Source organism: Talpa occidentalis, unplaced genomic scaffold (genome assembly GCF_014898055.3).
Source record: "Talpa occidentalis isolate TD23 unplaced genomic scaffold, MPIMG_talOcc4v2.1 talOcc4.7, whole genome shotgun sequence".
Classification (NCBI taxonomy): domain Eukaryota; kingdom Metazoa; phylum Chordata; class Mammalia; order Eulipotyphla; family Talpidae; genus Talpa; species Talpa occidentalis.
In genome coordinates, this window is record NW_023605083.1 from 91,646,882 (window position 1) to 91,673,656 (window position 26,775).

The 26,775-nt window shown below is 50.9% G+C and overlaps 3 protein-coding genes across 11 annotated transcripts; 2 read left to right on the plus strand and 1 right to left on the minus strand.

Moving 5' to 3' along the window:
• Nucleotides 1–4,086: 4,086 nt before the first annotated feature.
• SAT2 (spermidine/spermine N1-acetyltransferase family member 2) lies at nt 4,087–6,003 on the minus strand. The gene is made up of 6 exons (XM_037495404.2): nt 5,904–6,003; nt 5,688–5,739; nt 5,477–5,560; nt 5,279–5,380; nt 5,134–5,174; nt 4,087–5,000 (listed from the first exon to the last, which is right to left on the minus strand). The coding sequence occupies exons 1-6, from the start codon at nt 5,967–5,969 to the stop codon at nt 4,833–4,835; spliced, it is 513 nt and encodes a 170-aa protein (XP_037351301.1). The 5' UTR covers nt 5,970–6,003; the 3' UTR covers nt 4,087–4,832.
• A 1,322-nt stretch (nt 6,004–7,325) lies between these two features.
• On the plus strand, nt 7,326–11,622 carry SHBG (sex hormone binding globulin). Of its 9 annotated transcripts, none has more exons than XM_054689441.1 (10): nt 7,326–7,422; nt 7,509–7,606; nt 7,845–8,062; nt 8,215–8,303; nt 8,436–8,625; nt 8,951–9,112; nt 9,328–9,487; nt 9,613–9,749; nt 10,427–10,640; nt 11,454–11,622. In XM_054689441.1, the coding sequence occupies exons 3-10, from the start codon at nt 7,943–7,945 to the stop codon at nt 11,600–11,602; spliced, it is 1,221 nt and encodes a 406-aa protein (XP_054545416.1). In that variant the 5' UTR covers nt 7,326–7,422; nt 7,509–7,606; nt 7,845–7,942; the 3' UTR covers nt 11,603–11,622. The 9 variants fall into 9 exon arrangements, with proteins under 9 accessions (XP_054545416.1, XP_037351302.1, XP_037351304.1 ...); XM_037495405.1 differs by having other exon boundaries at nt 7,908–8,062; XM_037495407.1 differs by having other exon boundaries at nt 7,908–8,062; nt 9,461–9,487; nt 9,613–9,780.
• Nucleotides 11,623–20,486: 8,864 nt separating this feature from the next.
• On the plus strand, nt 20,487–26,775 carry ATP1B2 (ATPase Na+/K+ transporting subunit beta 2). The gene is made up of 7 exons (XM_037494205.2): nt 20,487–21,177; nt 22,914–23,042; nt 23,382–23,486; nt 23,596–23,801; nt 24,040–24,096; nt 24,864–24,962; nt 25,073–26,775. Exons 1-7 carry the CDS (start codon nt 21,066–21,068, stop codon nt 25,235–25,237), a joined length of 873 nt encoding a protein of 290 aa, XP_037350102.1. The 5' UTR covers nt 20,487–21,065; the 3' UTR covers nt 25,238–26,775.

Below are 26,775 nucleotides of genomic sequence, written 5' to 3' on the forward strand. Positions count from 1 at the left end.
GAACAGGTTGAATAGTTGGGCGTTCCTGATGGCACAGGGTTGAGCACAACACTGTGAAGCTGTCCCCAGCCTCTGCAGCATGAGGTTGATCCTCAGCATGCCAGGGAGCTGACCCACATGGTGCAGCAGACCTCTCCTGTCTTGCCTGTTGCTCCCCTCAGCAGTGTATTTTAGTCAGTCTGCCTGTTCTGTTCCCCACTCTGTCCCTGGTGAACCCTATCACTTCCCGCACCTCTAGCCTGTACCCCAGGTCTTATATGCATAAATAAATAAAAAGCAAACCAGATTGAATAGTTAAGGGTGGTTCCCAAGGCAGTCTTCCTGACTGTCGGCAAGGGTGGTACAAACTGACTTGAGTCTGTTAAATTTGTAGTAGATTCAACAAGAATTGATGATGAGGGTGGGTGAGGATAGGAACCATCAAAGAAGTGGAAGATACACAGGACAATACCCAGTTTTGTTTACTTAGTGACAGATGATTCTAATCAGGGATGAGAGAACAAAGGAGACAAGGGTTTGGTGAAATTGATGAGTTGAGTTTGGTTTTATTAAAAATTCACCAGGGGCCTCCCCTGGTGGCGCAGGCGCATGAGCACAGCGCTGTGAAGCTGTCAACAGCCTCTGCAGCGCCAGTTCAATCCCAGCCGGCCGGCGAGGGTCCCACATGGCGCCGCAGACCTCTCCTGTCTCGCCAGCTGCTCCCCTCAGCAGTGTATTTCGTCAGTCTGCCTGTTCTGTTCCTCACTCTGTCTCTGGTGTATCCTCTCACCCTCCCACACATCTGGCCTGTACCCCAGTTTTGTATAAATAAATAAATCTTTTTTAAAAATACACTGTTCAGGTGGATATGATCCCTTCTCTTCAGTAAACTTCTCTTTCAGGTCATAACTTAAAGATTTATTTTATTTATACAAGAGCTGGGGTGTAGGCCAGAAGTGGGGGGGGTGAGAGGACTCACCAGAGACAGAGTGGGGAACACAAACGGCAGAGCGACCGAAATACACTGCTGAGGGGAGCAGTGGGCAAGTCAGGAGAGGTCTACTGCACCATGTGGGTAGCTCCCTGGCCAGGGATCGAACTTGTGCTGTAGTGGCTGTGGACAGCTTCATAGGCTGTATTCTTGCAGCACCAGGGAGGCCCTCAGGTCATAACTTAAATATAATTTCTTTAGCCTTCAACTATGCCCACACTGATTAGATCTCCTGCCACACACTGCCAAAGGACCTTATTTTTTTAAAAAAGATTTATTTTATTTATGCATACAAGAGCTAGGGTACAGGCCAGAGATGTGGGGGGTGAGAGGATCCACCAGAGACAGAATGAGGAACAAAACAAGCAGATTGACTGAAATACACTGCTGAAGGGAGCAGTGGGCGAGACAGGAGAGATCTGCCTCACCATGTGGGTTTCTCCCTGGCCAGCCAGGGATCAAACTTGTGCTGCAGAGGCTGTGGATTGCTTCATGGTGTGGTGCTTAATCCCCTGTGCCACCAGGGAGGCCCTCATGATGTAATATTAATAATTACATGTACTATATGTAATTATTATATGTCCAGTATCTTTCTTCTGCTGTCATACTGTAAGTTCTGTGAAATTAGACTAAGTTCTATGTTTGTTTGTCCCCACCACTGGATAGCCAGTGACTACCACAGTTCCTGGAATGGCAAATAATAACTTAATGAAGGAATCGATGTCTTCCTAGTCAATGGACACTCAGGTGTGTGGCCCAGGAGAGGTCCGGGCTAGAGAGGTCGATGTGGGCATCATGAGTATGTTAGTTATAGATAAAACTATCAGAGAAGGGCCTCCCCTGGTGGAGCAGGTGGTTAAGCGCCATGCTGTGAAGCTGTTCGCAGCCTCTGCAGCGCCAGTTTGATCCCAGCCGGCCAGCGAGGGTCCCACATGGCATGCAGACCTCTCCGGTCTTGCCACTGCTCCCCTCAGCAGTGTATTTCGTCAGTCTGCCTGTTCTGTTCCCCGGTGTGTTTCTGGTGAATCCTCTCACCCTCCCGCACATCTGGCCTGTACCCTGTTCTTGTATAAATAAATAAATAAATCTTAAAAAAAACAAAAAAAACTGGGCCTCCCTGGTGGCGCAGCGGTTGAGTGCTGGGTTGCGAAGCTGCCCGCGGCCTCTGTGGCGCCGGTTCGATCCCCGGCTGCTCCCCAGCCACCGGAGGAGGGTCCCACATGGCACGCAGACCTCTCCTGCCGCCCGCTGCTCCCCTCAGCAGTGTACTTCGGTCCTTCTGCCTGCTCTGCTCCCCGCTCTGGCTCTGGTGAATTCTCTCACCCTCCTGCGCTTCTGACTGTACCCAGTGCATGTATAAACAAAACAAGCAAACAAATAAATAAAAAGAAAAACATGCCTCTAAAAAAAAAAAAAAAAAAAAACAAACAAACAAATAAATAAATAATACATGCCTCTTAAAAAAAAATTAAAAAAAAAAAACTATCCGAGAAAATTAACTCTAAAGAAAATTGTACACTGAGAAATGATTTGGGTCCATGATATAATTTTCAACTAACTCAGTATTTAAAGGGCTGCCAGGGCCTCCCTGGTGGCGTAAGGATTAAAGTCTCAGCACTATCAAGCTATTGCCAGCCACTTGGCATGCATTTGATCCCGGGCCAGGGAGCTGACCCACATGGCGCAGCAGACCTCTCCAGTCTCGCTCGCTGCTCCCCTCAGCAGTGTATTTCAGTAGATCCGTCTGTTCTGCTCACCACTGTCTCTGGTGAATCCTCTCTTCCCCGTACCTCTGACCTACACCCCAATTCTTGTATACATAAACAAAAGTAAATTTTCAAAATATACAAAGTGATGACAGAGGTATGTTTAGTAGCATAGGAAGATGTATATGATATATTGTTTCATGAAAACAGCAGGTTGCAAGAGTATGATTCCATCAACTCCTACCCACTTAATTAATTATACATAGTTATATACATTGGAAAAGTCTGAAGAACTGACAGCAAAGATTTAGCAGTAATTATGTAAATAAGACTATGGATTCTGGGCCCCCCTGGTGGTGCAAGGGGTTAAGTCTCAGCACTAGGAAGCTATCGGCAGCCACTGAAGCATGAGTTCCATCCCTGGACAGGGAGGTGACCCACATGGCACAGCAGACCTCTCCCGTCTCACCTGCTGCTCTCCTCAGCAGTGTATTTCAGTAGATCTGCCTGCTTCACTTGGTTTGCTCTCCACTTGGTCTCACCACCCCGCCCCCCCGCATCTCTGGCTTGCACCCCAGCTCTTGTATGCATAAATAAATAAATCTTGAAAAAAAATAAGGCTATGGATTCTAATTTTATATCTTCTGATTTTTTACAACAAATCTGCTTTACTTGTGTAAAAAATATTATCAAAGTAGGACTTGCCCCTGTTTCTCTTTCTGTCTGCATGGGCCCTAAAGATTTAGTTGAAAGTGAAAATAAAGACTTTGTGACTTTTGAAGTAGAAAAAACAGTAAGTGGTTGAGATGACTTTTAAAAGTTTGGGCAGGGCCTCCCCGGTGGCGCAGCGCTGGGTTGCGAGGCTGCCCGCGGCCTCTGCGGCGCCGGTGCTGCTCCCCGACGGGAGGAGGGTCCCACATGGCACGCAGACCTCTCCTGACCCCCGCTGCTCCCCTCAGCAGTGTACTTTGGTCCTTCTACCTGCTCTGCTCCCCGCCCTGGCTCTGGTGAATTCTCTCACCCTCCTGCGCTTCTGACTGTACCCAGTGTTTGTATAAATCAATCAATCAATCTTGAATAAATAAATAAATCTTTAAAAAAAAAAAGTTGGGACAATTGCTTGTTGATTTTGATTTTTCCTTTGTATTTATTAGTCTTTAATATGGGGGCAGGGAGAGGAAGGAATAGGGTCAAAATAAGGGGGGGTGCAATTATATGGGGAATATGACCAAAATGAAAATGCATACATTGTGCAAAATGAAAAATGATGTAAAAATTATATAAAATAAAATATTAATTAAAAAAAAATCCTGAGATTGTTAGGTATTCAAAAGTGAAAAAAGAAAAAAGTTGGGGCAAGTGGTCCTTCCACGTGCCACTGATATGCCACCACTAGGTGGCAGCCTCCTCCATCTGTTGAGTAGGTTGAAGGAACTGCCTGCATCTTAGATCCTATACATCTCAGTACAAACATTGGAGGCTTGAGTCAGGGACCCAAACCAGATCAACAACCCTGATATGCCACGTTGACTCCTTGTTCTTCTTTTCTCTGTATTTCACAAGCCAAAGCTTGGGCCCACCTTTACCCCAGGGACTACATCCACTGACCAGAACATTCTTTTTTTTTTTTTAGATTTATTTATTTACGCATACAAGAGCTGGGGTATAGGTCAGAGATGTGGGAGGTGAGAGGATTCACCAGAGACAGAGTGGGGAACAGAACAGGCAGACTGACCAAAGTACACTGCTGAGGGGAGCAGCAGGCGAGTCAGGAGAGGTCTGCTGCACCAAGTGGGTAGCTCCCTGGCCGGCCGGGGATCAAACTCGTGCTGCTGAAGCTGCGGATTGCTTCATAGTAAGTATGATATGATATATTGTTAACCCCTTGCACATCCTTCACCTGAATCATTCTCAGGATAGTTCCACAGTCTCCCTTCTTGGCCTCCTGACCAGAACATTCTGGAAGGGTTGTAAAGAGGCTGAAGCTTATGGCATCATCAATTGATCTGGGCAACACCATATTAGGATGTATTTCTCATTTATTTTTCACTGCCAACAAGTCCTCTCCCAACACTTCTTTCATGTCTGTGGACATGATCTCTGAGGAGTGTTTGAGGTGGTGGGGAAACACAGAGATCCCTAAGGGGTGGACAGCATCACTTTCCAGCCAGCACTCTCATCGCCTGTGCTTCGAAACGAAAGGAGTGCCAGCCCTCAGCTTCAGTCAGATCTTGGGCTCCCAGGGCCTTGTACAAGTCCATGGCCCCCTTGTTCCAGTCAAGGACTGCCAGGCGGAACTGGGAGCAGCCCTTATCCAGGGCCACCTGTGGAAGAAGACATCACTCACTTTCCTGCGGTTAAAAGGAAAAGGGTCCTCACCCACTTTTAACCTGGGTGCCTCCTATAAATCTTTATTTTTCCAGGTCCCAGTTGTAGGGAAAATATTCCTCTTCTTACCTCAGCCACCTTTCTTATTATTTTGGAACCAATCCCCTGACCTGTCAAGGGACAAAAAGGGATTGTTTGAGTTGAAGGGAAATCAGAAAAGGTGGCAGGGGATGAACTATGAGTTGTTTTTCCCACCCCAGCCTCTGCCTAGTACCCCGATATTCTGGCATCACGTAGATGTCTTCCAGATAAATGTTTCGTCCCTTCCACGTGCTGTAGATGAAGTAATACAGCCCAAAGCCCACCACGCAAGGCCCTGAGGAGAGAGAAAGAGAGAAGGAATCAGGCTGCTGGGAGCCTGGGGAAGAGACTTCTGAGGCTGACTGGAGAGGAGACCCCTGAGTATCCTTACCTTGTGGTTCCCCTGGGGCAGGAAGAATCTCTGCTACCAAACAATGAAAGAAAGGGTTCTCTCCAAAGCCATCTGCTCTCAGGGCTGCAGGGATCAGAGTTGTGACAAAAAGAGAAAGAGGTCCTGGGTGAGCGCGCATGCTGGAAGTATGCTGAGGATCCCACCCTCACTTCTTCCCCAGTCTGATTAGGGCCCAGGTGCCGGCCCCCACCTTCTTCACTGATCTTCACCTGATCTGAGAGTTTCTCGTACTCAGCTAGTTCCTGCGGCGTGGGAACAAAGGCTCGATTAGGGTAGGAGGAACCCACTCCTCCCGGAGCAAGACCCCAGCTCTCATCTCCTCCCTTTCCCCCATTTTTAACCACCCCCTCCTCCGCCGCACCGCTAACCCCCTCTGGGACCCCGGTTCCCGGCCCGCAGCCTTCACCCGAATCATTCTTAGGATAGTTCCACAGTCTCCCTCCTTGGCCTCTCGGATCCTCACGGAGGCCATTCCGTAACGTCGCCTGGGACCGAAGTCCAGGACCCCCACTTCCGTTCTGCAGCGAAGGGCAACTGGACCCTAGGGGAGAGACCTCTGAGGTCTCTTAAAGGGCCTACTAACTCGGATCCCAAAAGCCCTGGGCTGGGAAGCGGCAGCGGAGATCTGGCTACCACCGGGTCGAGCTAATGGGCGGTCAAGGTGGTCTCCACTGCGCCTGTGGCCCCTAAATTCCGAATTCTGCCCCTGCAGGCGCGCACCAGCCAGCCAATCAGCTTGCAGAGCAGGCACGTCCCCGCCTCCAAACACACCTCCTTCCTTTTCCCTTCCTCCCCGCCAGCGGGTCTTGTGACTGAGCAGGGGTCAAGGCTAGACTGCCATGGCCGCCCCGCTGTTATCTGCGTGTGCCAACCTCCACTGGAGAAATTCCATGGCTCAAAAGTCACTCCATAGATTTTTTTTTTTTAAGATTTATTTTATTTATTTATGCATACAAAAGCTGGGTACAGGCCAGAGGTGCAGTGAGGTGAGAGGATTCACCAGAGACAGAGTGGGGAGCAGAACAGGAAGACTGCCTGAAATACACTGCTGCAGGGAGCAGCTGGAGAGACAGGAGAGGTCTTTTGCGCCATATGGGTCAGCTCCCTGGCCAGGGATCAAACTCATGCTGCAGTGGCTGCAGATAGCTTGACAGTGCTGAAACTTAACCCTTTGCCGCACCAGGGAGGCCCACTCCATGTTTTTTTTAACTGAAATATGCAATGATTTCTGCTCTATCCTTCAGGCCTCTCATCCATTAAAGTCCACCCAAAACCTGGTCTGACCCCTATACTCCCAGCTCTGAAAGCTGTTTCCTAACATTCTTTTTTTTTTTTTTTTAAGATTTTTTTTTTTTTTAATAGAGGCATGTTTTATTTATTTATTTGTTTGTTTGTTTTGTTTATACATGCACTGGGTACAGTCAGAAACACGGGAGGGTGAGAGAATTCACCAGAGCCAGAGCAGGGAGCAGAGCAGGCAGAAGGACCGAAGCACACTGCTGAGGGGAGCAGAGGGCGGCAGGGGAGGTCTGCGCGCCATGTGGGACCCTCCTCAGGTGGCCGGGGAGCAGCCGGGGATCGAACTGGATCGAACTGGCGCCGCAGAGGCCGCAGGCAGCTTCGCAACCCAGCGCTCAACCACTGCGCCACCGGGGAGGCTCTGTTTCCTAACATTCTTGAATGGCTCAAAATGTTACTTCTCTTGGAGACATTTGTATTTTAAAATGGGTCAGGGAGAGGATGATGCATTGCTATTGGTAGATGGCTAGCATTGTAATAAATAGATAAGGGAAGTTCTTTGGGAGCGGTGTGGGGGCGGATTCTTCTTCAGATCCACAAAATCACACTCAGACAATACCTCCCTATAAAACCTGATTCTGAGGCTTAAGAAAACACTTCAAAGCAGAGGGAGGAGCTCAAAGCAGGTAACCGGGCACTGTGTTTGCATTATCTCAATTAATCCTCTTTCATAACAACCCACAAAGAAGGTATTATTTTTCATATTTTACAGGCATAAGGGTGGAATGACTTGTCCATAGTCACCCACCTAGATATCTGGGATTCCATGTCTCAGCTCTAGTCCTGATGGACGATGCTGTGGGAAGCAGGGTAGGACTAGACCTCAGGCTGGTGGAGGCAGCCTTCCCAGTTGGGCGGAAGGGAGGAGGACCCAGGTCAGGGTCTAGAGGAGGAGAGGGGAAATGGGTGTCATCTCCCAGCTCACAGACATTCTCAGCAATGGGGGAGAGAGGGAGGACAGTGAAGGGACTCTGTCCCTCCTCCCATTAGTCCTCAGAGGGGCCACAGGGTCAGTGCCCCTGTCTCTCAGCCCCCTCCTTCCCCCCAGGGCAACCTTTAAACCTCCAACAACAATGTGCAAGGCTGCCTGCCCCCCATGCATTTTCCTCAGAGTTGTCTGAGTCCAGGAGAGGACAGAAGCTGATAATGGAGAACAGAAGCCCACTGGTCATGTTGTGTTTTCGTTCTGTGCTGCTGCTGCTGCTGCTGCTGGTACAGCCTCACGGCCACCAGGGACAGACCCTGAGACATTTACTCCCCACCCAGGTACCAGAGCTGGGCAGGGTGCTCAGCCCTTGTGTGTGTTTAAATGACTTTTGCTTTCTTTTCTTTCCTTTTCTGGCCCCAGAGCAGCAACTCTCCCTCTGTAACCTGTGGTGTGTGCTTTTTCCAGCTTGTTTATCTTCTCTTTCTAATAGAGTCAGGACCCTCCTGCTGTGTGCCTCAGCAATGGTCCAGGACAAGAGCCCATCACCATCATGACATTTGACCTCACCAAGATACAAAAGTATGGGGTTGACCTAACTCCTTAACCTTGTCCCTAGCCCTACCCTCCAGCAACTCTTCTTTCCCTATCTCCCTCTTCTTTTCTCTCCCTGAATTGCACCTTACCCAGCCCCATATTTCTTCTGTTTTCCAGAGCCTCTTCCTCCTTTGAAATTAGAACCTGGGATTCCGAGGGAGTGATTTTTTATGGTGATACCAACCCAAAGGATGACTGGTTTATGCTGGGACTTCGGGATGGCAGGCCTGAGATCCAACTGCACAATCAGTGGGCCCAGCTTACAGTGGGTGCTGGGTGCCGGCTAGATGATGGGAGGTGGCATCAGGTAAGCCAGATCTGGTTCTGAGGGAAGGGGGTGTGTGAGCTGGTCCAAGGAAGAGGAACAGAACCAAGCTATAGGGTGGGCATCTGTTTACCGTTTACCATCGTCTCACTTCATCTGTCAAAATCCTTCTAAAGTTGCTATTCTTGTCCCATGTTTTCAGAGGGGAATTCTGAAGTGTGCTAAGTGTATCAACTGACAAGTCCTGAGTGAGCCAAGGATGCTTGCTGACTCTTCAAACCTGTTGTTATACGAGGCTGCTTCTGAAGAAAGTGGCAGAGGCAGGTCCCAGAGGCCTCTGATTTTACTTCTCTCCTCCTTCCTGCAGATGGGAGTGAGGATCCATGGGGACTCAGTGCTGCTGGAGGTGGATGGGGAGTTGGTGCTCTCACTGAGACAGGTCTCTGGGCCTATGAGTAACAAACCACAGCCCATCATGAGGATTGCGCTGGGGGGACTGCTGTTCCCAGTCTCGGACCTCCTGTTGCCGGTAATGAATCACGGGGATGGGAACCATGACCGAAGGTGATAAGATTGCTAGCCAGGCAGCCGTGTGGTTCTACTTCTATGCTTTTGAGAAGAGGGAATGAAATGAGACTGCATGGGGGCGCCAAATATGTGTATTCAGAGAGGAATAACCTAGGGCGGGGCTCAGATGTCCTGATTAAGAGATGCCCGGGTCTTTCCTTCCCCCACCGGTTCTAGTTGGTCCCTACCCTGGATGGCTGCCTGCGCCAGGGTAACTGGCTGGACCAACAGGCCCAGATCTCAGCCTCTGCCCCTGATAGCTTCAGAAGCTGTGCTGTAGAATCCCAACCTGGGATATTCTTCCCTCCAGGAACTCGTGCAGAATTCAGTCTCCAAGGTAAAGGCTATTTTTCCCTGTCCGCTGTCCTCCATCTCCCTTCACCGCCAGCTCCTTCCCTCTGTGAATCCCCGGCCTTGAGGCCTCAGGAGGATCATTTCTCACCTCCTCCCCTCTCCCCCCAGATATTCCCCAGCCTCAGGCAGAGCCCTGGGCCTTCTCACTGGACCTGGGACTCCAGCTGGCAGCAGGTTCAGGCTACCTCCTTGTCCTGGGCACTCCAGAAAACCCTTCTTGGCTCAGTCTCCACCTCCAAGATCAAGTATTCAGTGGACCCCAAAAGCTGTGGAGGGGTAGGGGAGGAAGGGGGTGCCAAACACTCATTATTATGAGGCTTAAGAGTGGGGGTGGCTGGGCCTCCACGGTGGCGCAGCGGTAGAGCGCTGGGTTGCGAAGCTGCCCGCGGCCTCTGCGGCGCCGGTTCAATCCCCGGCTGCTCTCCGGCCACCGGAGGAGGGTCCCACATGGCGCGCAGACCTCTCCTGTCGCCCGCTGCTCCCCTCAGCAGTGTACTTCGGTCCTTCTGCCTGCTCTGCTCCCCGCTCTGGCTCTGGTGAATTCTCTCACCCTCCCGCGCTTCTGACTGTGCCCAGTGCATGTATAAACAAAAACAAACAAACAAGCAAACAAATAAATAAAGAAAAACATGCCTCTATTAAAAAAAAAAAAAAAAAAGAGTGGGGGTGGCTGACCAGAGCAACATCTCTAAGCTGCCCGCAGTGAGCAAAAATCTTTTACTTAGATTCTATATTTACTTGGGGTAGGGGCGGTTTTATAGGTCAATACAGGAGAACTGAAGCAGGATTTAGGTGGTGGGGATGACCAGTATGTGGAGGGCGTGACTCAGGCAGAATGAAGGGAGCTGGGGTGGGGTCATAAGAGGTAGATGTGGGTCATTCTGTCCCCCCTTACCTTTGTCCCTGTCCATGTACTCTGCAGAAGGTGGTGCTGTCTACCCGGACAGGGGCTGGGCCCAGGCTGGATCTACCCCTGGTCTTGGGAGTTCCTCTTCAGCTGAAACTACATGAATCCAGGGTGGTCTTGAGCCAGGGGCCAAAGAAAGAGATCCTTACTCTCCTTCCCTGGGATGATGGGTCCCTTCTCAACCTCTGGGCCCAGCCCCAGGGGCATCTCTTCCTTGGAACTTTGCCAGGTAAAAGAGACTGTTGTTCAAGTTCCTCAGCACACCATTGGAAACAGCTTAAGAGATAGGAGAAGATGGAAAAGGGTTAGGGGAAGGGAATCTCTGGGAGAGAGTGACTTCAAAAACTCTCCAGTTAGGGCCTCCCTGGTGGCACAGCAGTTGAGCGAAGCTGTCCGAAGCCTCTGCAGCGCCTGTTCGATCCCCGGCTGCTCCCCGGCCACCGGAGGAGGGTCCCACATGGCGCGCAGACCTCTCCTGCCGCCCGCTGCTCCCCTCAGCAGTGTACTTCGGTCCTTCTGCCTGCTCTGCTCCCCGCTCTGGCTCTGGTGAATTCTCTCTCCCTCCCGCGCTTCTGACTCTACCCAGTGCTTATATAAGAAAAAAAAGAAAAGATGGGGCCTCCCCGGTGGCGCAGCGATTGAGCGCTGGGTTGAGAGGCTGCCCGCAGCCTCTGCGGCGCCGGTTCGATCCCCGGCTGCTCCCCGGTCACCGGAGGAGGGTCCCACATGGCGCGCAGACCTCTCCTGCCGCCCACTGCTCTCCTCAGCAGTGTACTTCCGTCCTTCTGCCTGCTCTGCTCCTGGCTCTGGCTCTGGTGAATTCTCTCACCCTCCCGCGCTTCTGACTGTACCCAGTGCTTGTATAAACAAAACAAACAAACAAACAAATAAATAAAACATGCCTCTATAAAAAAAAATTAAAAAAAAAAAAAAAAGAAAAGAAAAGATGTATTTAAAAAAAAAAAAACAAAAAACTCTCCAGTTAGAGAACTGGAAAAGTATAAAGAAGCTCTGGATCTAATCCACCCTAATGCCCCTCTAGGAGAGGCCTCTTCTGCCTCTTTTTGCTTGGATGGCCTTTGGGCACAAGGCCAGAAGTTGGACATCGACCAGGCCTTGAACAGAAGCCAAGACATCTGGACTCACAGCTGCCCTCACAGCCTAAGTAATGATACTGATACCACCCATTAAATCCCTGTCTAAGGATCCTCTTCGAATGTATGTGTCATTCATTCATTCATTTATTCACCAAATATTTACTGTGCCCGTGCACTATACCAGGCATTGTGCTGAGTATTTGGCTGTTTTGATGAGCAAAATCAACACTGGTTCTTGCCCTCTTGATGCTCACAGTCTCCTGGGGAGGCAGCCATCCATCAAGTTCTAACAAATAATTGGATCACTAGAAGCCCTGATAAACACCAAAAAAGAGCAGTCAGGGAGTTAAGAAAGGTTGAAAGCCAAGGCCCTTACCATTATACCTGGGGGTCAAGGAAGGCTTCCAGGGGAAGTAGTGACTTCTCAGGCTGGGATCCTAGCACCCCTACAACATCCTCCCACCCCCATACAGGAAACTTTCTGGGAGGCAGGGGCCACTTCCTTCCTTAGCATCTACTGTCTTGGGGACTTTAGCTTCCTCCCCTTGTGCTAGTCAGAGCAACCTGAGAGGTCAGCAGGGAAGGGGAGAAATGGAATTTGGTTGTCTCTCCCCATTGGCCCTTCAGATTGTCCACTGCTGTCCAAAGAAGGAGCAGCAGGGGGCGTGAGAGGGTCAAAGAGAGATGGGGGCAGGTGTTCTGGGAAAGGAGTGAAAACAAAGAGATCAGAGGGAGAAAGCGCCTCTCTCTCCCTTAGGTTCACTCCACTTGCTGCATTCCAGATGAATTTGTCTGTACTCCATTTAACAAAAACTGGCTTGTGCTGGCCTCAGGGAAAAACAGATGAGTATATCTGCCCTCAAAGAACATGGTGACTGAGCCCTTGGCACCCAGGCCTCAGGAGCCAAGATGCTCCAACCCTCCTTGGGCACCCTCTTGAGTGAGCCCTGAGCCTCCTGGAAAACTCTCATATTCAAGCCCTCTTCCCAGAGCTTCTAGCTCCCAGCCTTCAGCTCTCTTGGTAATCCTTATGTCCTAATCCAAAGCTCCCTGCCCACCCTGGGGAACCCTAAGATTCCAGATCTCAGTCCCCACAACTCAATCCTCACCCCACTCAAGAACTGCTAACCCCTCCCCCATCTCCAGATCCCAGGGGGATCCCAGTGTCCCAGCCTCCTAGCTTCTTTCAAGGATCTTCCTATAACTAACCTAGGCAAAAGGCTAAGACACACTGGACCTGCTGTTCCTTCTGCAGGGGTCAGCTAGGGCCTAAATGACCCACCCCAGCATAAAGAGCCTTCCAGAGAGTCTCTGTGGTAGAAGACACAAAGCCCAGGCAGCAAACCGGGGTTACTCCCAATCTCTGATTTGCTAGGTATACAGCCAGCTCCACCCAGTCAGAGTGTTTTGCAGGAGAATCTTCAGCATGACTGGGGAGCTCAATTTCAACTCTGGTCCCTGGGCTATATTCACAGTCAGGCTATGTTCAGGCCATTTGGATATGTCCATTCAAGTGATATTTACTGAACACCTGGCGTAGTAAGCACTATTTAGACACTGAGGAGGACAAAGTCTCTGGTCTTATGGTGGCCCCATTATAGGGCTGGGGGTGGGAGGATAGGGATGGAGAAGGGGCTGACAGCCCATAAACAGGAAGAATAAATATGCAAGATCACTTCAAGGGACCTCCCTTGAAGTGCAAGGGATTAAGTCTCAGCACTTATGAAGCTATCCACAGCCACTACAGCACCAGTTCCATCCCCAGCCAGCGAACTGACCCACATGGCACAGCAGACCTCTCCTGTTTTGCCTGCTGCTCCCCTCAGCAGTGTACTTCAGTAGATCTGCCTATTCTGTTCCCCACTCTGTCTCTGGTGAGTTCTCTCATCACCCCGCTCCTCTGACCTGCAAAAATAAATAAATCTTTAAAAAAAAAAGATCACTTCACTGCTATAACCAGTAATATGGTAGAGGATGACAGGGGAGGGGCAATATTAGCATTAGCGAGGTGGCCAGGGAAGGACTTTCTGAGGCAATGTCACAACAGAGACCTGAATAATGAAATGAAATGAATATTATGGGGCCACAAGTGTGAGCTAGTGGGGTGAGAGGTTAAAGGACCTGGATACCCGTGTGTCCCCTTCAAGGGCATCTTCTTTTTTTTTTTTTTAAAGATTTATTTATTTATTTATATAAGCACTGGGTACAGTCAGAAGCGTGGGAGGGTGAGAGAGTTCACCAGGGCCAGAGCGGGCAACAGAGCAGGCAGACTGACAAAATACACTGCTGAGGGGAGCAGTGGGAGCGGCAAGAGAGGTCTGTCGCACCATGCAGGACCGGGACGCTTGCTGGCAGCCGGGGATCAAACCGGTGCTGCAGAGACTGCTTCTCAGCCCAGTGCTCAACTGCTGTGCCACCACGGGAGGCCCTCAAGGGCATCTTCTTGACCTCATGCCCCTGAGGAAATCTGCAAGGGCTGACTTTTCTCCCTTCCCTCCAGCAAACCCTGCCCAGGACACCATGCCCCCAACCTCTCTTTCTCCAGCCTGTCCTAGATTCTAGGATTCCTGATTGCCATCCAGAGCTGTCTACACTTTTTCATTAAGGCTGACTTTGCTTTGACACAGACGTTGCCAAGCCCTGACAAGGGCACCTACAATGACTACCCAGTGTCCCTGCCTCTCCCACACCCCGGAAAACCTTCCCGGAGCCTGGCAGCGTACCCTGCAGCTCTGGGCCTGCTCTTCCCACTCACTCCACTCTATCTGCTCCTCTCCCCTCCTTTCCTCCCTCCCCCCTCTCTTTTTCTTTCTTTCAACTAACATTTATTAGTTGCTGACAGCATGCCAAGCACTTGTTAGGTAGCCCACAGGGACTCTGAAGATGAATAAAATTTGGTCATGGCCCTGGAGAACGGAGGTCTTAGAGTGAGACAGACATATGCGAAGTTTGAATAGAGATCGCTATGAAGGGCCAGGGGAACTAGTTGTACGGATCTACCGAAGAACGAACATCAGAGGTAAGTTACTGGAAGTGTGAACTTGGACAAATGACAATCTCTTAATCTTTCAGTTTCCCAGTCTACAAAATGGTGATGTTGTGCTGCACCTCCCCCTGCAGTGACCTTTAGGGCTAACAGTCCCTAGGTCCGGCTGGGCAACCAGCATGCAGGGGGAGAACAGCAAAACCCTACATACCTGCTGCACCTCCCCCCGCAGTGACCTTTAGGAATGGCTTTCACCACGGTCCCTAGGTCCGGCTGGGCAACCAGCGCGCAGGGGGAGAACAGCATAACAGCTTCCCCTGAAGCAGAGGAAGCACAGCGGAAGTTCCCTAAAAAGACAGAAGCTTATCAAAAGATAACGACCACCAGGAACCACTACAAGAATGCAAAAAATCTTATCCCGTCTTTCTAGAACTACAAACTTTAATCCCTTAATTGTCTTTCTAAACTTCCTTCTTTCTTCTATAAAAGTCATTGCTTGTTATGTAGATCACCTCCCTGATGGTGATAGGCTGAGCCCATGAGCAAGCTGATTTCATTGATATTCATTGTTCCTGTGCTTTTGGAAAACATATATACTGGTCACAAACTCAAAGAAAATTACACTCAGATTTTCACTCTTGAAGTGTGTCTGTTTGTCATTTCTTTCACCGACGCCCTGGCCACCCTGCACGCTTCTCTCAACCCTGAGGTGGCCTCATCGTCTACTGCTGTGCTGGTCCGCGGCAATGTTGGGCCTTCCTGGTGGTGCAAAGGGTTAAGACACAGTACTGTGAAGCTATCCGCAGCCACTGCAGCATGAGTTTGATCCCCGGACAGGGAGCTACCCACATGGCACAGCAGACCTCTCCTGTCTCTCCAGCTGCTCCCTGCAGCAGTGTATTTCAGTCAGTCTGCCTGTTCTGCTCCCCACTCTGTCTCTGGTGAATACTCTCACCACCCCCCACCTCTGGCCTATACCCCAATTCTTGCATGCATAAATAAATAAATCTTTAAAAAAAAAACAAAAACAAAATGGGGATGTTGCCCTACACATAGGGTGACTGTGAAAATGTGAATAAATCCTACAGGTCAGATGTCTACCGCAGTGCTTGACACATAGAGTTCAGTATGTGATAGCTGTTGAGCCAGTTGGCAGTATGAGCCTCATGCATAGTTCTCGAGAAATAAATCTGAGCCTGTCAGGTGGGAAGGATGAGGTGTGTGGTTGTGGCAGAACCATGGGCAGGCTGAGATGGAATGAGGGCAGATTGGGAGGCTCCTGGGATCATGTGATGAGACACCTTGTATGCCCTGCTGAGGAGTTGGAAAGGGGAGAAACATCTGTTTCTTTCCTTTATTTGTTTTTTTAAATTGTGGCAAAATATATATAATGTGAAATTTACCATCTTAGCCATTTTTTTAAAGATTTCTTTTTCTTTTTTTTCTTTTAAGATTTGCTTTATTTATACAAGAGCAGGGGTACAGGCTAGATGCGCGGGAGGGTGAGAGGATTCACCAGAGACAGAGCGGGGAACAGAACAGGCAGACTGATGAAATACACTGCTGAGGGGAGCAGCAGGCGAGACGGGAGAGGTCTGCCTCATCACGTGGGTTGCTCTGAGGCCGGCCGGGATCCAATCGGCACTGCAGAGGCTGCGGACAGCTTCACAGCGCTGCGCTTAATCTCCTGCACCACCAGGGAGGCCCTAAAGATTTATTTTTATTTATTTATGCATACAAGAGCTGGGGTGTAGATCAGAGGTGCTGGGGGTGAGAGGATTCACCAGAGACAGAGTGGGGAACAGAACAGGCAGATGTACTGAAATACACTGCTGAGGGGAGCAGCGGGTGAGACAGGAGAGGTCTGCTGTGCCATGTGGGTCACCTCCCTTGCCGGGAATCGAACTTGTGCCGCAGTGGCTGTGGATAGCTTCCTAGTGCTGAGACTTAACCCCTTGTGCCACCAAGAAGGCCCAAGGCTGCCTCTTGAATCACCCTGTCTGAGGAAGGAAAGGCAAATCATTTCCCTGAGGCTTCTCACAGGAGGAGCTATTCCACGTTCAAGTCCAATTCAGCCACCAGGCATTATCTTCAGTATCTCTGTGGCCTGCTTGGGTATAGAACTTATATAAAAAGTCTAAGACAAAAAACTATGAACCAGAGACACTTTTTGGGGGGTGGGGGCCGGGAGGGGAGGGATTGGGGTCAGAATGGGGCATGTGCAGTTGTATGGGGGAATATAAAAATAAAATTTATTATTTAATAAAAAAAATAATAAAAAAATAAAAACCTTGAAAAGAATAAAAAAAAAAAAGTCAAAGACAAACGCTTGCTCTCAAGGAGCTTACAGTCTGGTTGAAAAGATAAAATACACAAAAAAAGCTTTCAGCCCAGTCGCTTATGACAAAAGCCGAGACATCAGCCTTGATTCCTCTGTTCTCTCACTCTATTTCCAAAAAGGATCCAAAACCCATCGTCTTTGTCTCCTGCAAACTTGCTCCTAGGGCCAAGCCATCCATCTCTCTTTGGATGACTGTTGCAGAGCCCTTCTAACCGGCCCCCTTGCCTCCACACAGCAGCCGAGAGGATTTTCTTTTTCTTTTTCTTTTTTTAAAGATTTATTTATTTATGCATACAAGAACTGGGGTACAGGCCAAAGGTGCGGCGTAGGGGGTGGTGAGCAGATTCACCAGAGACAGAGTGGGAAACAGAACAGGCAGACTGACAAAATACACTGCTGAGGGGAGCAGCAGGAGAGACAGGAGAGGTCTACTGCACCATGTGGGTTGCTCCCTGACAGGCTGGGGATCGAACTTGTGCTACAGAGGCTGCAGATAGCTTCAGAGTGCTGTGCTTAACCATATGTGATATCAGGGAGGCCCCTGAGAGGATTTTCTTTAAATTCAATCATATCAGGGCCTCCCTGGTGGCTTAGGGGTTAAGTCCTAGCACTATCACTGCTATGGCCTGAGTTCAATCCCCTGCCAGGGAGCTACCCACATGGGGTAGCAGACCTCTCCTGTCTTCCCTGCTGCTCCCCTCAGCAGTGTATTTTAGTAGATCTGCCTGTTCTGTTCCCTACTCTGTCTCTGGTGAATGCTCTCACCCCCCTGCTTTTGGCCTACACCCCAGTTCTTCTATGCAAATATAAATAAATTTGATTATGTTATACATACCGCCCCCCTTAAAGCCCTAGAATTGCTTCTATGATAGTTGGATTCTAATCCAAACTACTCCCTTAGGGCTAGAAGGACCTATATGATTTGGCCTTTGCCTATCTCCTGTATGATTTGCTGCGTTAGTCTTCCCTCACTGAAGCTAACCTTCACACTTCACATCCTTCTTCCTCGAAAGCTCTTCCCCTGCACTACCCCATGACTCCTTTTGGCCACTTAGGTCTCTCATTAAAAGTCAACTCAGTCAGGCCATCTCTGACCATCCAGGCACTCCCTGGCACATGGCCCTGTTTTATTTATTTTTTTCTGCATAATATTAACATGATCCTATTTGTTGCTGCTTCTTATTGTTATTAGAATGGGAGCCCCAGGAGCACAGGGGCCAGAACAGTGCCTGGCTCTGAGCAAATTCTCATTAGATAGGCATTGAAGGAATGAATGGCGTTGGGAAGGACTCTGAAGGGTTGGCAGTCTTCCAGAATGAGGGAGTGAAATGGACAAAGGTGTGAAGTCAGGAGTAAGCACAGCCTGTCCCAAGGGTAACTGGCTCAGCTCCAGTGGAGGACGACTTGGGGCCTACTGGGAAAGGCGGACACACGCTGGGTCTAGATTGTGGAGTTTCCTGAAGGTTAGGCTGAAGAATCAGGACTCTATCCTGCAGGGTACTGGAAATCATTGAAGATTTTTGAATGAGGAGTGGCCTAATTAAAACTGTATTTTGAGAAAATTAATCCAGAGTCTTCTGCAGAAGGGAGTAAAGCAGGACCAGGTGCATAATTTGCAGGGCTTAGTGAAAAATGAAATTCAGAACCCCTTGTTCAGAAAGCAGGGAAAAGCATTAAAATGTAAAATGTTTTCCTTTCTTCTATAGTTCTCTTGACACCTCGTGGTGTTTTCATTTTCTATTTAATGTTCTAAACAAGTAAAAATTTACATTTTTCTACTTTCACTTACTGATGAGCTGAAAGGAAAGGAATTATGGGTTGCCCTTGCTTTCCCTTGCCTTCTGTGTCATCATTGCCAGCAAAGTAATTGGCTAAATCAGGGAAGTAACATGACTGGGAAGGGATGATAGGATGCTTCAGTCGTTCACATGCCCTGGAATGCCATTACTTCCTTTCTGTGTTCCAAGTAAGTTCTGCTTCAGTGGAAAATATGGCCCCTCAGTTATCAGCATCCCACTTATTCAGCTGCAGACATAATACACTTACCTGGTCCTCACTGAGTCTCACTGGACTTCCATCTGTGGTGGGTCCACCAGAATTTTGTGTTGATAGAGTCTCACCATGAATGCTCTGTGTGAACAAGACAGCTTATAATGCTTATCTCCTCTGTTCACAGACATGCTCCATTGTCCCGTCCAACTTACAAAGCACAAGTTCAAAGATAAGAATTGTTAAGAATTTCAAGATGGTGACACGGAGTACTAAAGCAAGCACAAGGACATGCTGAGCATAGGTTTATTCAACTGAGCAGACCCCACCCTGATGAAGCTAGCCCTGGATCAGAGGGTGAGAGTGATAATCAGAAGGGGAGCTGTTGAAGACGAGGGTCAAGGATTTAGGGTGAGACTTGAAAGGAGAGAAAAGCCTGTCCAAGGAAAAGTGATGAGATTTGAAGAGAGATTAAATGAGATAATGATAAACAAGTGATCTTTAGATGTTCTTGTACACCCTTCTGGATTGTGGTTTTCTTGAGTTCTGTGAGAACTGTGGGCAAAGGAAAAGAGAAATTTCAGGGCCTCCCAGGTGGCGCAAGGGTTTAAGTTGCAGCACTATAAAGCTATCCACAGCCACTGTAGCGCGAGCTCCATCCCTGGATGGCCAGAGAGCTCATCCATATGGTGTGGCAGGCCTCTCCTATCTCACCCTCTGCTCCCCTCAGCAGTGTACTTCAGTGGATCCACCTGTTCTACTCCCCACCTGTCTCTGGTGAATCCTCTCACCACTCCCCGACCCCCACGCCTGCACCTCTGACCTATACCCCAATCTTTGTGTGCATAAAAAAATAAATCTTTAAAAAAAGAAAAGAAAAGAGAAATTTCGACACCGGCGGCCTGGGTGGGGATAGACGGAACACCTAAGGAGACGTGGCTCCAGGTCTGGGGTCTGAGAGCAAAGCTGGGGCCTGGGAACAGGTGTTGGGAGGGCTTCATCAAAGATGTGGTGGGAAGATAGGAAAGTCCTTCGAAATGGGGAGCTTGAGGTGGTGGGGGAAAGTGGTTGTGGGACTGGAAAAGAAGATATTTGGGGGTGGTAGTGGTGGGGAGGGGAGCAGCTTTTAACAGGGCGGTTTCCCTCTGGTGGTGACCCCTATCCATTTTTACGTGACCTGTTCGAGCTTCCATCCTGGCTGGTCCAGCATTCCCACGGCTCCCAGTCTCAGGTTTTCTTGGTCTAGGCTCTTCCTCTATTCCTCTCACATTCGCCCAGCCTGTCTCCTTGATCTCCGTTTCATTTTAACTCCCTCCCTGGGGCCTCCACCCCTGAGCACATATCTGTTTCTAGGTCTCAGACGCTGAGTCTCTCGGGGGTTATCTTTCCGCTACTCCATCAGACCCGCCCTCTATCTCCTCCACCCACCCGGATCCAGACTAGCACCTGGGGTTGGGGTACGGGAGAGCCCTCCTGGGTGGGCAGAGGCGGCTAGGGACCAGCCCAATCCCTCTCTCCTTATTTGCATATGCATGAGCTCGCGCGGACCGGCGAGGGGAGGCGGAGCTCCTGGGGGTGGGAAGGGGCGGGCACCCACAGAGCCGCCGAGTATAAAGACTGCGCGCGGAGTCGGTCGACCCCGCACTGCTGAGGAGCGGAGCCTCCGCCTGGGGGACCCCCATCCCTGCCTGTCACCCAACTGCGCGTTCCCCCCGCCCCCCCCACTCCCGCGGCCGAGCCACTACTGCTGCTGCAGACTCCGCTAGTCAGAGAGTCTTGAGCGGTCATCCGACCCCCTCCACAGCTTCTTTGCCTCTCTGATTTCGAGGGCCCCCTCCCCCACCTCTCCCTGCCTCTCTGCACCCCTATTTTTCTGAGCTTCGCTCCGGTTTTTCAGCCGTCTATTTTTGCACCCCCTTTCATTTTGCTTCTAGGTTTGGGCGGGGGTAAAGCTGTATTGGACCCTTTTCCCCTTTTTATCTTCCCGTGCCCTGACAACCCCCTTTTTCATCGCAGTCGGGGGGCCTAGGATCCGTGCATTCGCCGCTCTGCTGACACCCCGCAGCGCGTGGCGGTGCACCCCGGAATTTGCGGCGGCTGCATATCTGAGGGGGGTCTTCCTCGCCCCTGCTGCCTTTGCTCCCCGCGCATTCCGGTGCGTGGAGGGGGGGCTTCAGCGCGCCGCACCCCAGCTTCTCCGCAGCCCCCCGCCCTGCGCGGGACTAATCTCCCGCTGCCAAGATGGTCATCCAGAAAGAGAAGAAGAGCTGCGGGCAGGTGGTTGAGGAGTGGAAGGAGTTCGTGTGGAACCCGAGGACGCACCAGTTCATGGGCCGCACCGGGACCAGCTGGGGTACGCGGGGCCGGGAAGACGAAGGGAGGGGTGGGTCCACCGGGCGACGCCCCAGGGCACGAGGTCCCGCCCGCCCCTCCCCAGGTCCCTTCCCGGGTCCCTGGCGTTCGGCCCCCCTGCTGGGCTCTGAACTGGGAGGGGGCCCTGATCGCCGGTCTAATCTCCCAGGCTGGCCGCTGCGGAGGCGGAGAAAGTAGGTCACTGCCGCCTTCCTGCCCCCTGTGGAGCCCCCTCAGGCGGGGGGTCGCGGGCTCTGCGCGCGTGTCCGCGCCCGAGGCGTCTGTGCTCCCCTTCCTTCTCCGGGCGGGTACGCCCCACATCTTCTCTCCCCTTCCCCAGAAGCGCACCCCTTCCCTCCCTCCTGCTCTGCTGCTAGCCAGGCCCGTCTATTTTTAGTCCGTGCCCACCCCCTGGACCCTGGGAACATTCAAGAAGGGGTGGGTCTTGGGGAGGTTGGGGGTGGGGGGTGGAGGGGTTCTTTGCGGCGGAAGTTGACTATCCCACCGTTGAGATTTTGGAGCCTCCTGTGACTGCGTGGTGGGTGGGGGACGGTGTTGGGGAGGGGTGACAACATGAGGTTGGGGAGAGACTGGCTGTGCAGCTGGGATGTCGCAGGCAGAGGGAGGAGTGGTCACTAGTGGTGAGATGTGTACATCATCCTACATGGTGTGTCTGAGGTTGGGGTGACTTGGGACCTTCCCTGCCCTCACTCAGGGGGTGTGGAGGGAGTTGTGTCTGGTCCAAGGAATGGGTGCAGGTGAGGGGTGGAATTCTTCCTAAGGGTTTTTTGAGCAGGGAAGTCAAGGCCCAGGGGACCTGTGTGACACAATTTTCAGTTCTCCCACACCCACTGAAGTCAGCCTACCCATCCATCATAGGGGCCCTTGAGGTGGGTCCAATGCAGTCGTTGCCTGCTGGAAACTGCAAGTCCAGCCCCATGATTGCTTGGTAGAATCTGAGGCGTCTTCATGGGGGAAGTGTCTTCTGAGATGGACCCCCTGGTGTGGGGGTCCAGGATGGTGGAACAGCAAGAACTTGCCTTAGACTGAGAAGTGACATCATGAGTTCAGAGTGTTGGGAAGGCTGTGGGGGATTCTGCCCTTACCTTGTGCCCTGAGTGCTGTGCATGAGTTGGGGGTGGGGTGACAGTTGAAGGTTCTGGACAGCTGTCTCTGAGAGATTCTGTAGCTGGGTAGAAGCTACATTCAAGGTTTGGCTTCTGTAGGGTGCCAGCAGAGAGAAGATTTTACTCTTTGAGGGCAAGTCTCCACACGCTGAGGAATGAAGGTTTGGTTGTGAAGGGTGACCAGTTGCAGTTTAAAAAGTCAGTCTGTTGTGCTGTAAGCATTTGCATACAGCGGTAACAGATGTGCCTTTTTGGGGCCATGAATGGTTGAGAAATCGGGAATGTAATTTGAGGCAAAATGACTGCTGCGTATACTTGGAGTTGTCCCAGCAACGGGACTTTAGGTCTCTAGTGGCCTCTACAAAATCGGGCTTTGCTGTGCCCTAGGACCAGGAGGGGGCTGGGAATTGTGGCGGAAAGCCAGACATGACTGCCTATTTCCAGCCTGTCTCATTTTGCTCCCGGGGGAAGGCTCTAAGCGATCCCCAGGCTCTGCTGCCCATCCCCAGTGGCCCTCACTGCAGAACCTCTGAGTGGGTGGTGGGGTGACAGGCTAGGTGGGGCCATGGTGGGAGACTTGGACCCGCTGACCCTGTCTTCTTTTCCTTAGCCTTTATCCTGCTCTTCTACCTCGTCTTCTATGGCTTTCTCACAGCCATGTTCACCCTCACCATGTGGGTGATGCTACAGACGGTCTCTGACCATACCCCCAAGTACCAGGACCGCCTGGCCACACCTGGTGAGTGATGAGGCTCCCCTGAAAGCCACTTAACTGCCCTTCTGCCCCCAAGCCTTCAGAAGGAACTCAGGCTCCTAGTTCTCAGTGGTGTGTCTCTGACGCTATCACCCCCATGACTGGGAAGCACTTCCTGAGGTCTGCCTTATCTCCCATTTCCTTACAGTTGAGTGCTGGACCATCCAGGGGGTGGCAGCTAGATGGTCATGGAGATCTTCCTCCCTTGATGATGTCCTCAGTTCTTTACCCCACCCCCCCACCCTTGTACTCCCTATGTCCCTCTTCCCTCTATACGTGGTTCTTCATCTTATATACTCCCACTTCTGTCCTTGTTGGCAATAGGTTTGATGATTCGCCCCAAAACTGAGAACCTTGATGTCGTTGTCAACGTCAGTGACACTGAAAGCTGGGACCAGCATGTTCAGAAGCTCAACAAGTTCTTGGAGCGTGAGTGTGGGGCTGGCAATGTGGCTGTCCAGGACCCTGGGCAGAAGATGAGGGATCCAGAAGTGGAATTTCATTCAGGCCCGTGACTCTCTCTTTCCCATTTTCTTAGCTTACAATGACTCCATCCAAGCCCAAAAGAATGATGTCTGCCGCGCTGGGCGCTATTACGAACAGCCAGATAATGGAGTCCTCAACTACCCCAAGCGTGCCTGCCGGTTTAACCGCACCCAGCTGGGCGATTGCTCTGGCATCGGGGACCCCACCCACTATGGTTACAGCACTGGGCAGCCCTGTGTCTTCATCAAGATGAACCGGGTACCTATGATCTTGATCCCCAGGGAGAACAGAGGAGGGAGTTGGGTCACCCTCTCCTAACAGTTGCTTCCTTTCACTGGGACTAATGGGCATTAGAGAGATTTATGGATGTTTGAGTAGCAGAGAGAACAGAAGAGATGGGGCCATTGGAAGCTGAGATTCATAGATGGTAGGTTGGAGACTTGTGTTTTTGACAACTTCTTTCTCTAGCCCTGACCACTCTCTCTCTGCACTCCAGGTCATCAACTTCTATGCAGGTGCAAACCAGAGCATGAATGTTACCTGTGCGGGGAAGGTGAGTCTGCTGGGCCTTGTCTACTTGCCCACCTGTTTATCCATCATGATTTCCCTCTAATCTGCTTGTCGCTCCCTATTCCTTGCTCCCAGAGGCCCCATCACCACAGGGACAAGGGGGTAAGAGTGGTTTGAACTCCAAGGGGCTCTGACCCCTCTTCCTTCTTTCTAGGACGCAGAGGTCTGCTCTCATGTGGACAGACACCCCCTGATTCCACTCAGCTCCTAGTCTCTGGTTTCTCTCCCTAACCCTTCTACCCTCTCCCTTGATAACCATGTCTTCTGCTCTCCCCCTTATCTTGCCTGCCTCTCACTTTTTTTTAGGTACCTGGTAGCTGCTAATCTGTTAGCACCATCTGCCACCACCAAGTTATCCTTGGAACCCTGCATCCCCCACCTCTTTCCTGTAGAAACTTCCTGTCCCTCTCCCTTTACCCTCTCCTTACTTCCATCTGAGCCCTTGCAATTTCTTTTCTCTCTTGGCTCTGCTCCAGAAACTGATTCCTGAGGATGGGGTAAGAACTTGGGGTGGGAGTAGAGTAGGAGGTTCAGTATCATTAGCACCCTTCAGGACTTCCCAGGCTGATGAAAGAGACAGCAACACCCCCTCCTGTGCACACAAAAACACACATAGACTCACAGTTCAAGGGAAACATATTGGAGGCAGAATAATTTGGGGTGAAAGAAGACCAAAGGGAAGTCTGGCAAGCTTCTGTGTTCCTGCCGTCCCTAACATGCTCTCTCTGTTACCCTCCTACACTCCCACAGAGAGATGAAGATGCTGAGAATCTCGGCAGCTTTGTTATGTTCCCTGCCAATGGCAACATTGACCTCATGTACTTCCCCTACTACGGCAAAAAGTTCCACGTAAGTCCCTTGGGAGGTTGGGGATAATGGCTTCTCCAGGGGTCGGGGGCCTTGGGAAGGAGGTTGATTATCCCATGGGCCTAGACCATTGCTCTCTGCCCCTGGCCCAGGTGAACTACACACAGCCCCTGGTGGCCGTGAAGTTCCTGAATGTGACCCCCAATGTAGAGGTGAATGTGGAATGTCGTATCAACGCCGCCAATATTGCCACAGATGATGAGCGAGACAAGTTCGCCGGGCGCGTGGCCTTCAAACTCCGCATCAATAAAACCTGAGGTCCCTTTCTCCAGTCCCCAAGCTTTCCTATGGATGCTTCTGGAATGTCCCTGACCCTGCCTGATCCCTCCCTCACCCACCCCAAAGGTATTTTTTATAACAGAGCTATGACTTGTCTCAGCCTCACGCCATTTTCCTTTACTTCTGAACCCAGCCTAATGTCCATTATGATTCCTTGGCTACACACACTTTCCACCATCTTGTCCCCACCCAGGATCCAGTCCTTGGGAAATGTGATCCCAAGATGGTCACAGAGGAGTTAGGAGCCTTTCTAGTTGCAGTTCTCATTTAGTTGTGAGTGAGGTGTCCCCAGAGCCATCCATCTCTCCTGCCACTTGGGCCCCTGAGAACCACAGGATATCCCACTCAGCTGACATCGCACTCACTCCCTCACACCCACCTCCCTTCAGACTCACCCAGCTGCCCACCAACCCTCGTTCACACACACACACACACACACACACACCCCATTCTTCCACATTGTTCCTGAGCTCGCCTCTTCCCTCTTCCCTGTCTTCCACACTTTCTCCCTGACTACACCTTCCTGTCCTGGTGACTTTTGGCTTATCTGGCTCCTCTGGCAGGTCTTTCTCCACCTCTCTTCATTCCCATTCCCTCCTCTGAACGGCAGTGCAACCCTCTGTAATTGAGGACAGGGTAGCTTGGTGGCCTTTCCCTATTCCCTGGCCCTTTCTGCTTCTTCCCCTGCGGTGACTGCTTGAGCTGGGAGTGAGGGCCCCTGAGGAAGAGAAGTTCACCTTGGTTCTTTGTGAAATTTCTTTTCCCGTTCAGGTCCCTCCTACCATCCAAGTAAATGCTCTTCAGAGGGGCGGGGTTGACCTAGGCTGAATATCCACTTTGTTTTTTTTTTCCGATGGCTCCTTTCCCTGGGCTCGCTTTCCCAGAATATCCTTCAAGATCCACTTCCCAGGGAGCCTGGGGGAGGGACAGCCCTTTTGGCTGGATCCCCAGAGGCCACCTTGGACACATCAGCTGGCTATGGGACTGTTCCACCTCCTCCCCGGGGGCTGTCTCCCCACACCCGTCCCCTCTCTGACTGCTCTTAGCAAGCTATCAACTAATCACTAACTCCTCCCTCCTCTGCATGCCCCTCCTGCACATTGCAAATACCACCCCCACCCCAATCTAGTCTGAATTTCTTGGCTCCTCTCCTTCACACCCCTTTGCCTTTTTAAGCAACCCCATAGTGCCCATGGAATGTTAAATGAGGGACCTCCTGTGTTCTGGAGTTACAGAGACATTTTAACTCTTTCTATTACAGTGTCTCTTCACTTGCCACCCCCTCTAACCTTGCGTTTCTGTTCTGATGCTGCAGCCCCCATGGCAGCTCACAGGGGGACCCTTCCCTTTTTCTCTTGCTGGAGCTGTCTCTTCCCTTGGGGTCCCCAGGTTTTCCTGCACTCTCCTCACCCTAGAGGTCTTTCTCTGCAGTTATTTAATGCCTGTGTCAGATCTACTGTAAAAAGAGGATAAAGTACAATAAAATGAGAGCAATTATATATATAAATATATATCA

What these genes read in the sequence shown, in the direction of transcription:
- SAT2 (XM_037495404.2), bottom strand. Translation starts at nt 5,969, where the DNA reads ATGGCCTCCGTGAGGATCCGAGAGGCCAAGGAGGGAGACTGTGGAACT. An exon ending in TGCCCCAGGGGAACCACAAG is followed by an intron (nt 5,381 to 5,476) that starts GTAAGGATACTC and finishes CTCTCTCCTCAG; the next exon opens with GGCCTTGCGTGGTGGGCTTT. An exon ending in CGTGATGCCAGAATATCGGG is followed by an intron (nt 5,175 to 5,278) that starts GTACTAGGCAGA and finishes GTCCCTTGACAG; the next exon opens with GTCAGGGGATTGGTTCCAAA.
- SHBG (XM_054689441.1), top strand. Translation starts at nt 7,943, where the DNA reads ATGGAGAACAGAAGCCCACTGGTCATGTTGTGTTTTCGTTCTGTGCTG. An exon ending in ATGATGGGAGGTGGCATCAG is followed by an intron (nt 8,626 to 8,950) that starts GTAAGCCAGATC and finishes TCCTTCCTGCAG; the next exon opens with ATGGGAGTGAGGATCCATGG. An exon ending in TGCAGAATTCAGTCTCCAAG is followed by an intron (nt 9,488 to 9,612) that starts GTAAAGGCTATT and finishes CTCTCCCCCCAG; the next exon opens with ATATTCCCCAGCCTCAGGCA.
- ATP1B2 (XM_037494205.2), top strand. Translation starts at nt 21,066, where the DNA reads ATGGTCATCCAGAAAGAGAAGAAGAGCTGCGGGCAGGTGGTTGAGGAG. An exon ending in CCGCACCGGGACCAGCTGGG is followed by an intron (nt 21,178 to 22,913) that starts GTACGCGGGGCC and finishes TCTTTTCCTTAG; the next exon opens with CCTTTATCCTGCTCTTCTAC. An exon ending in GCTCAACAAGTTCTTGGAGC is followed by an intron (nt 23,487 to 23,595) that starts GTGAGTGTGGGG and finishes CCATTTTCTTAG; the next exon opens with CTTACAATGACTCCATCCAA.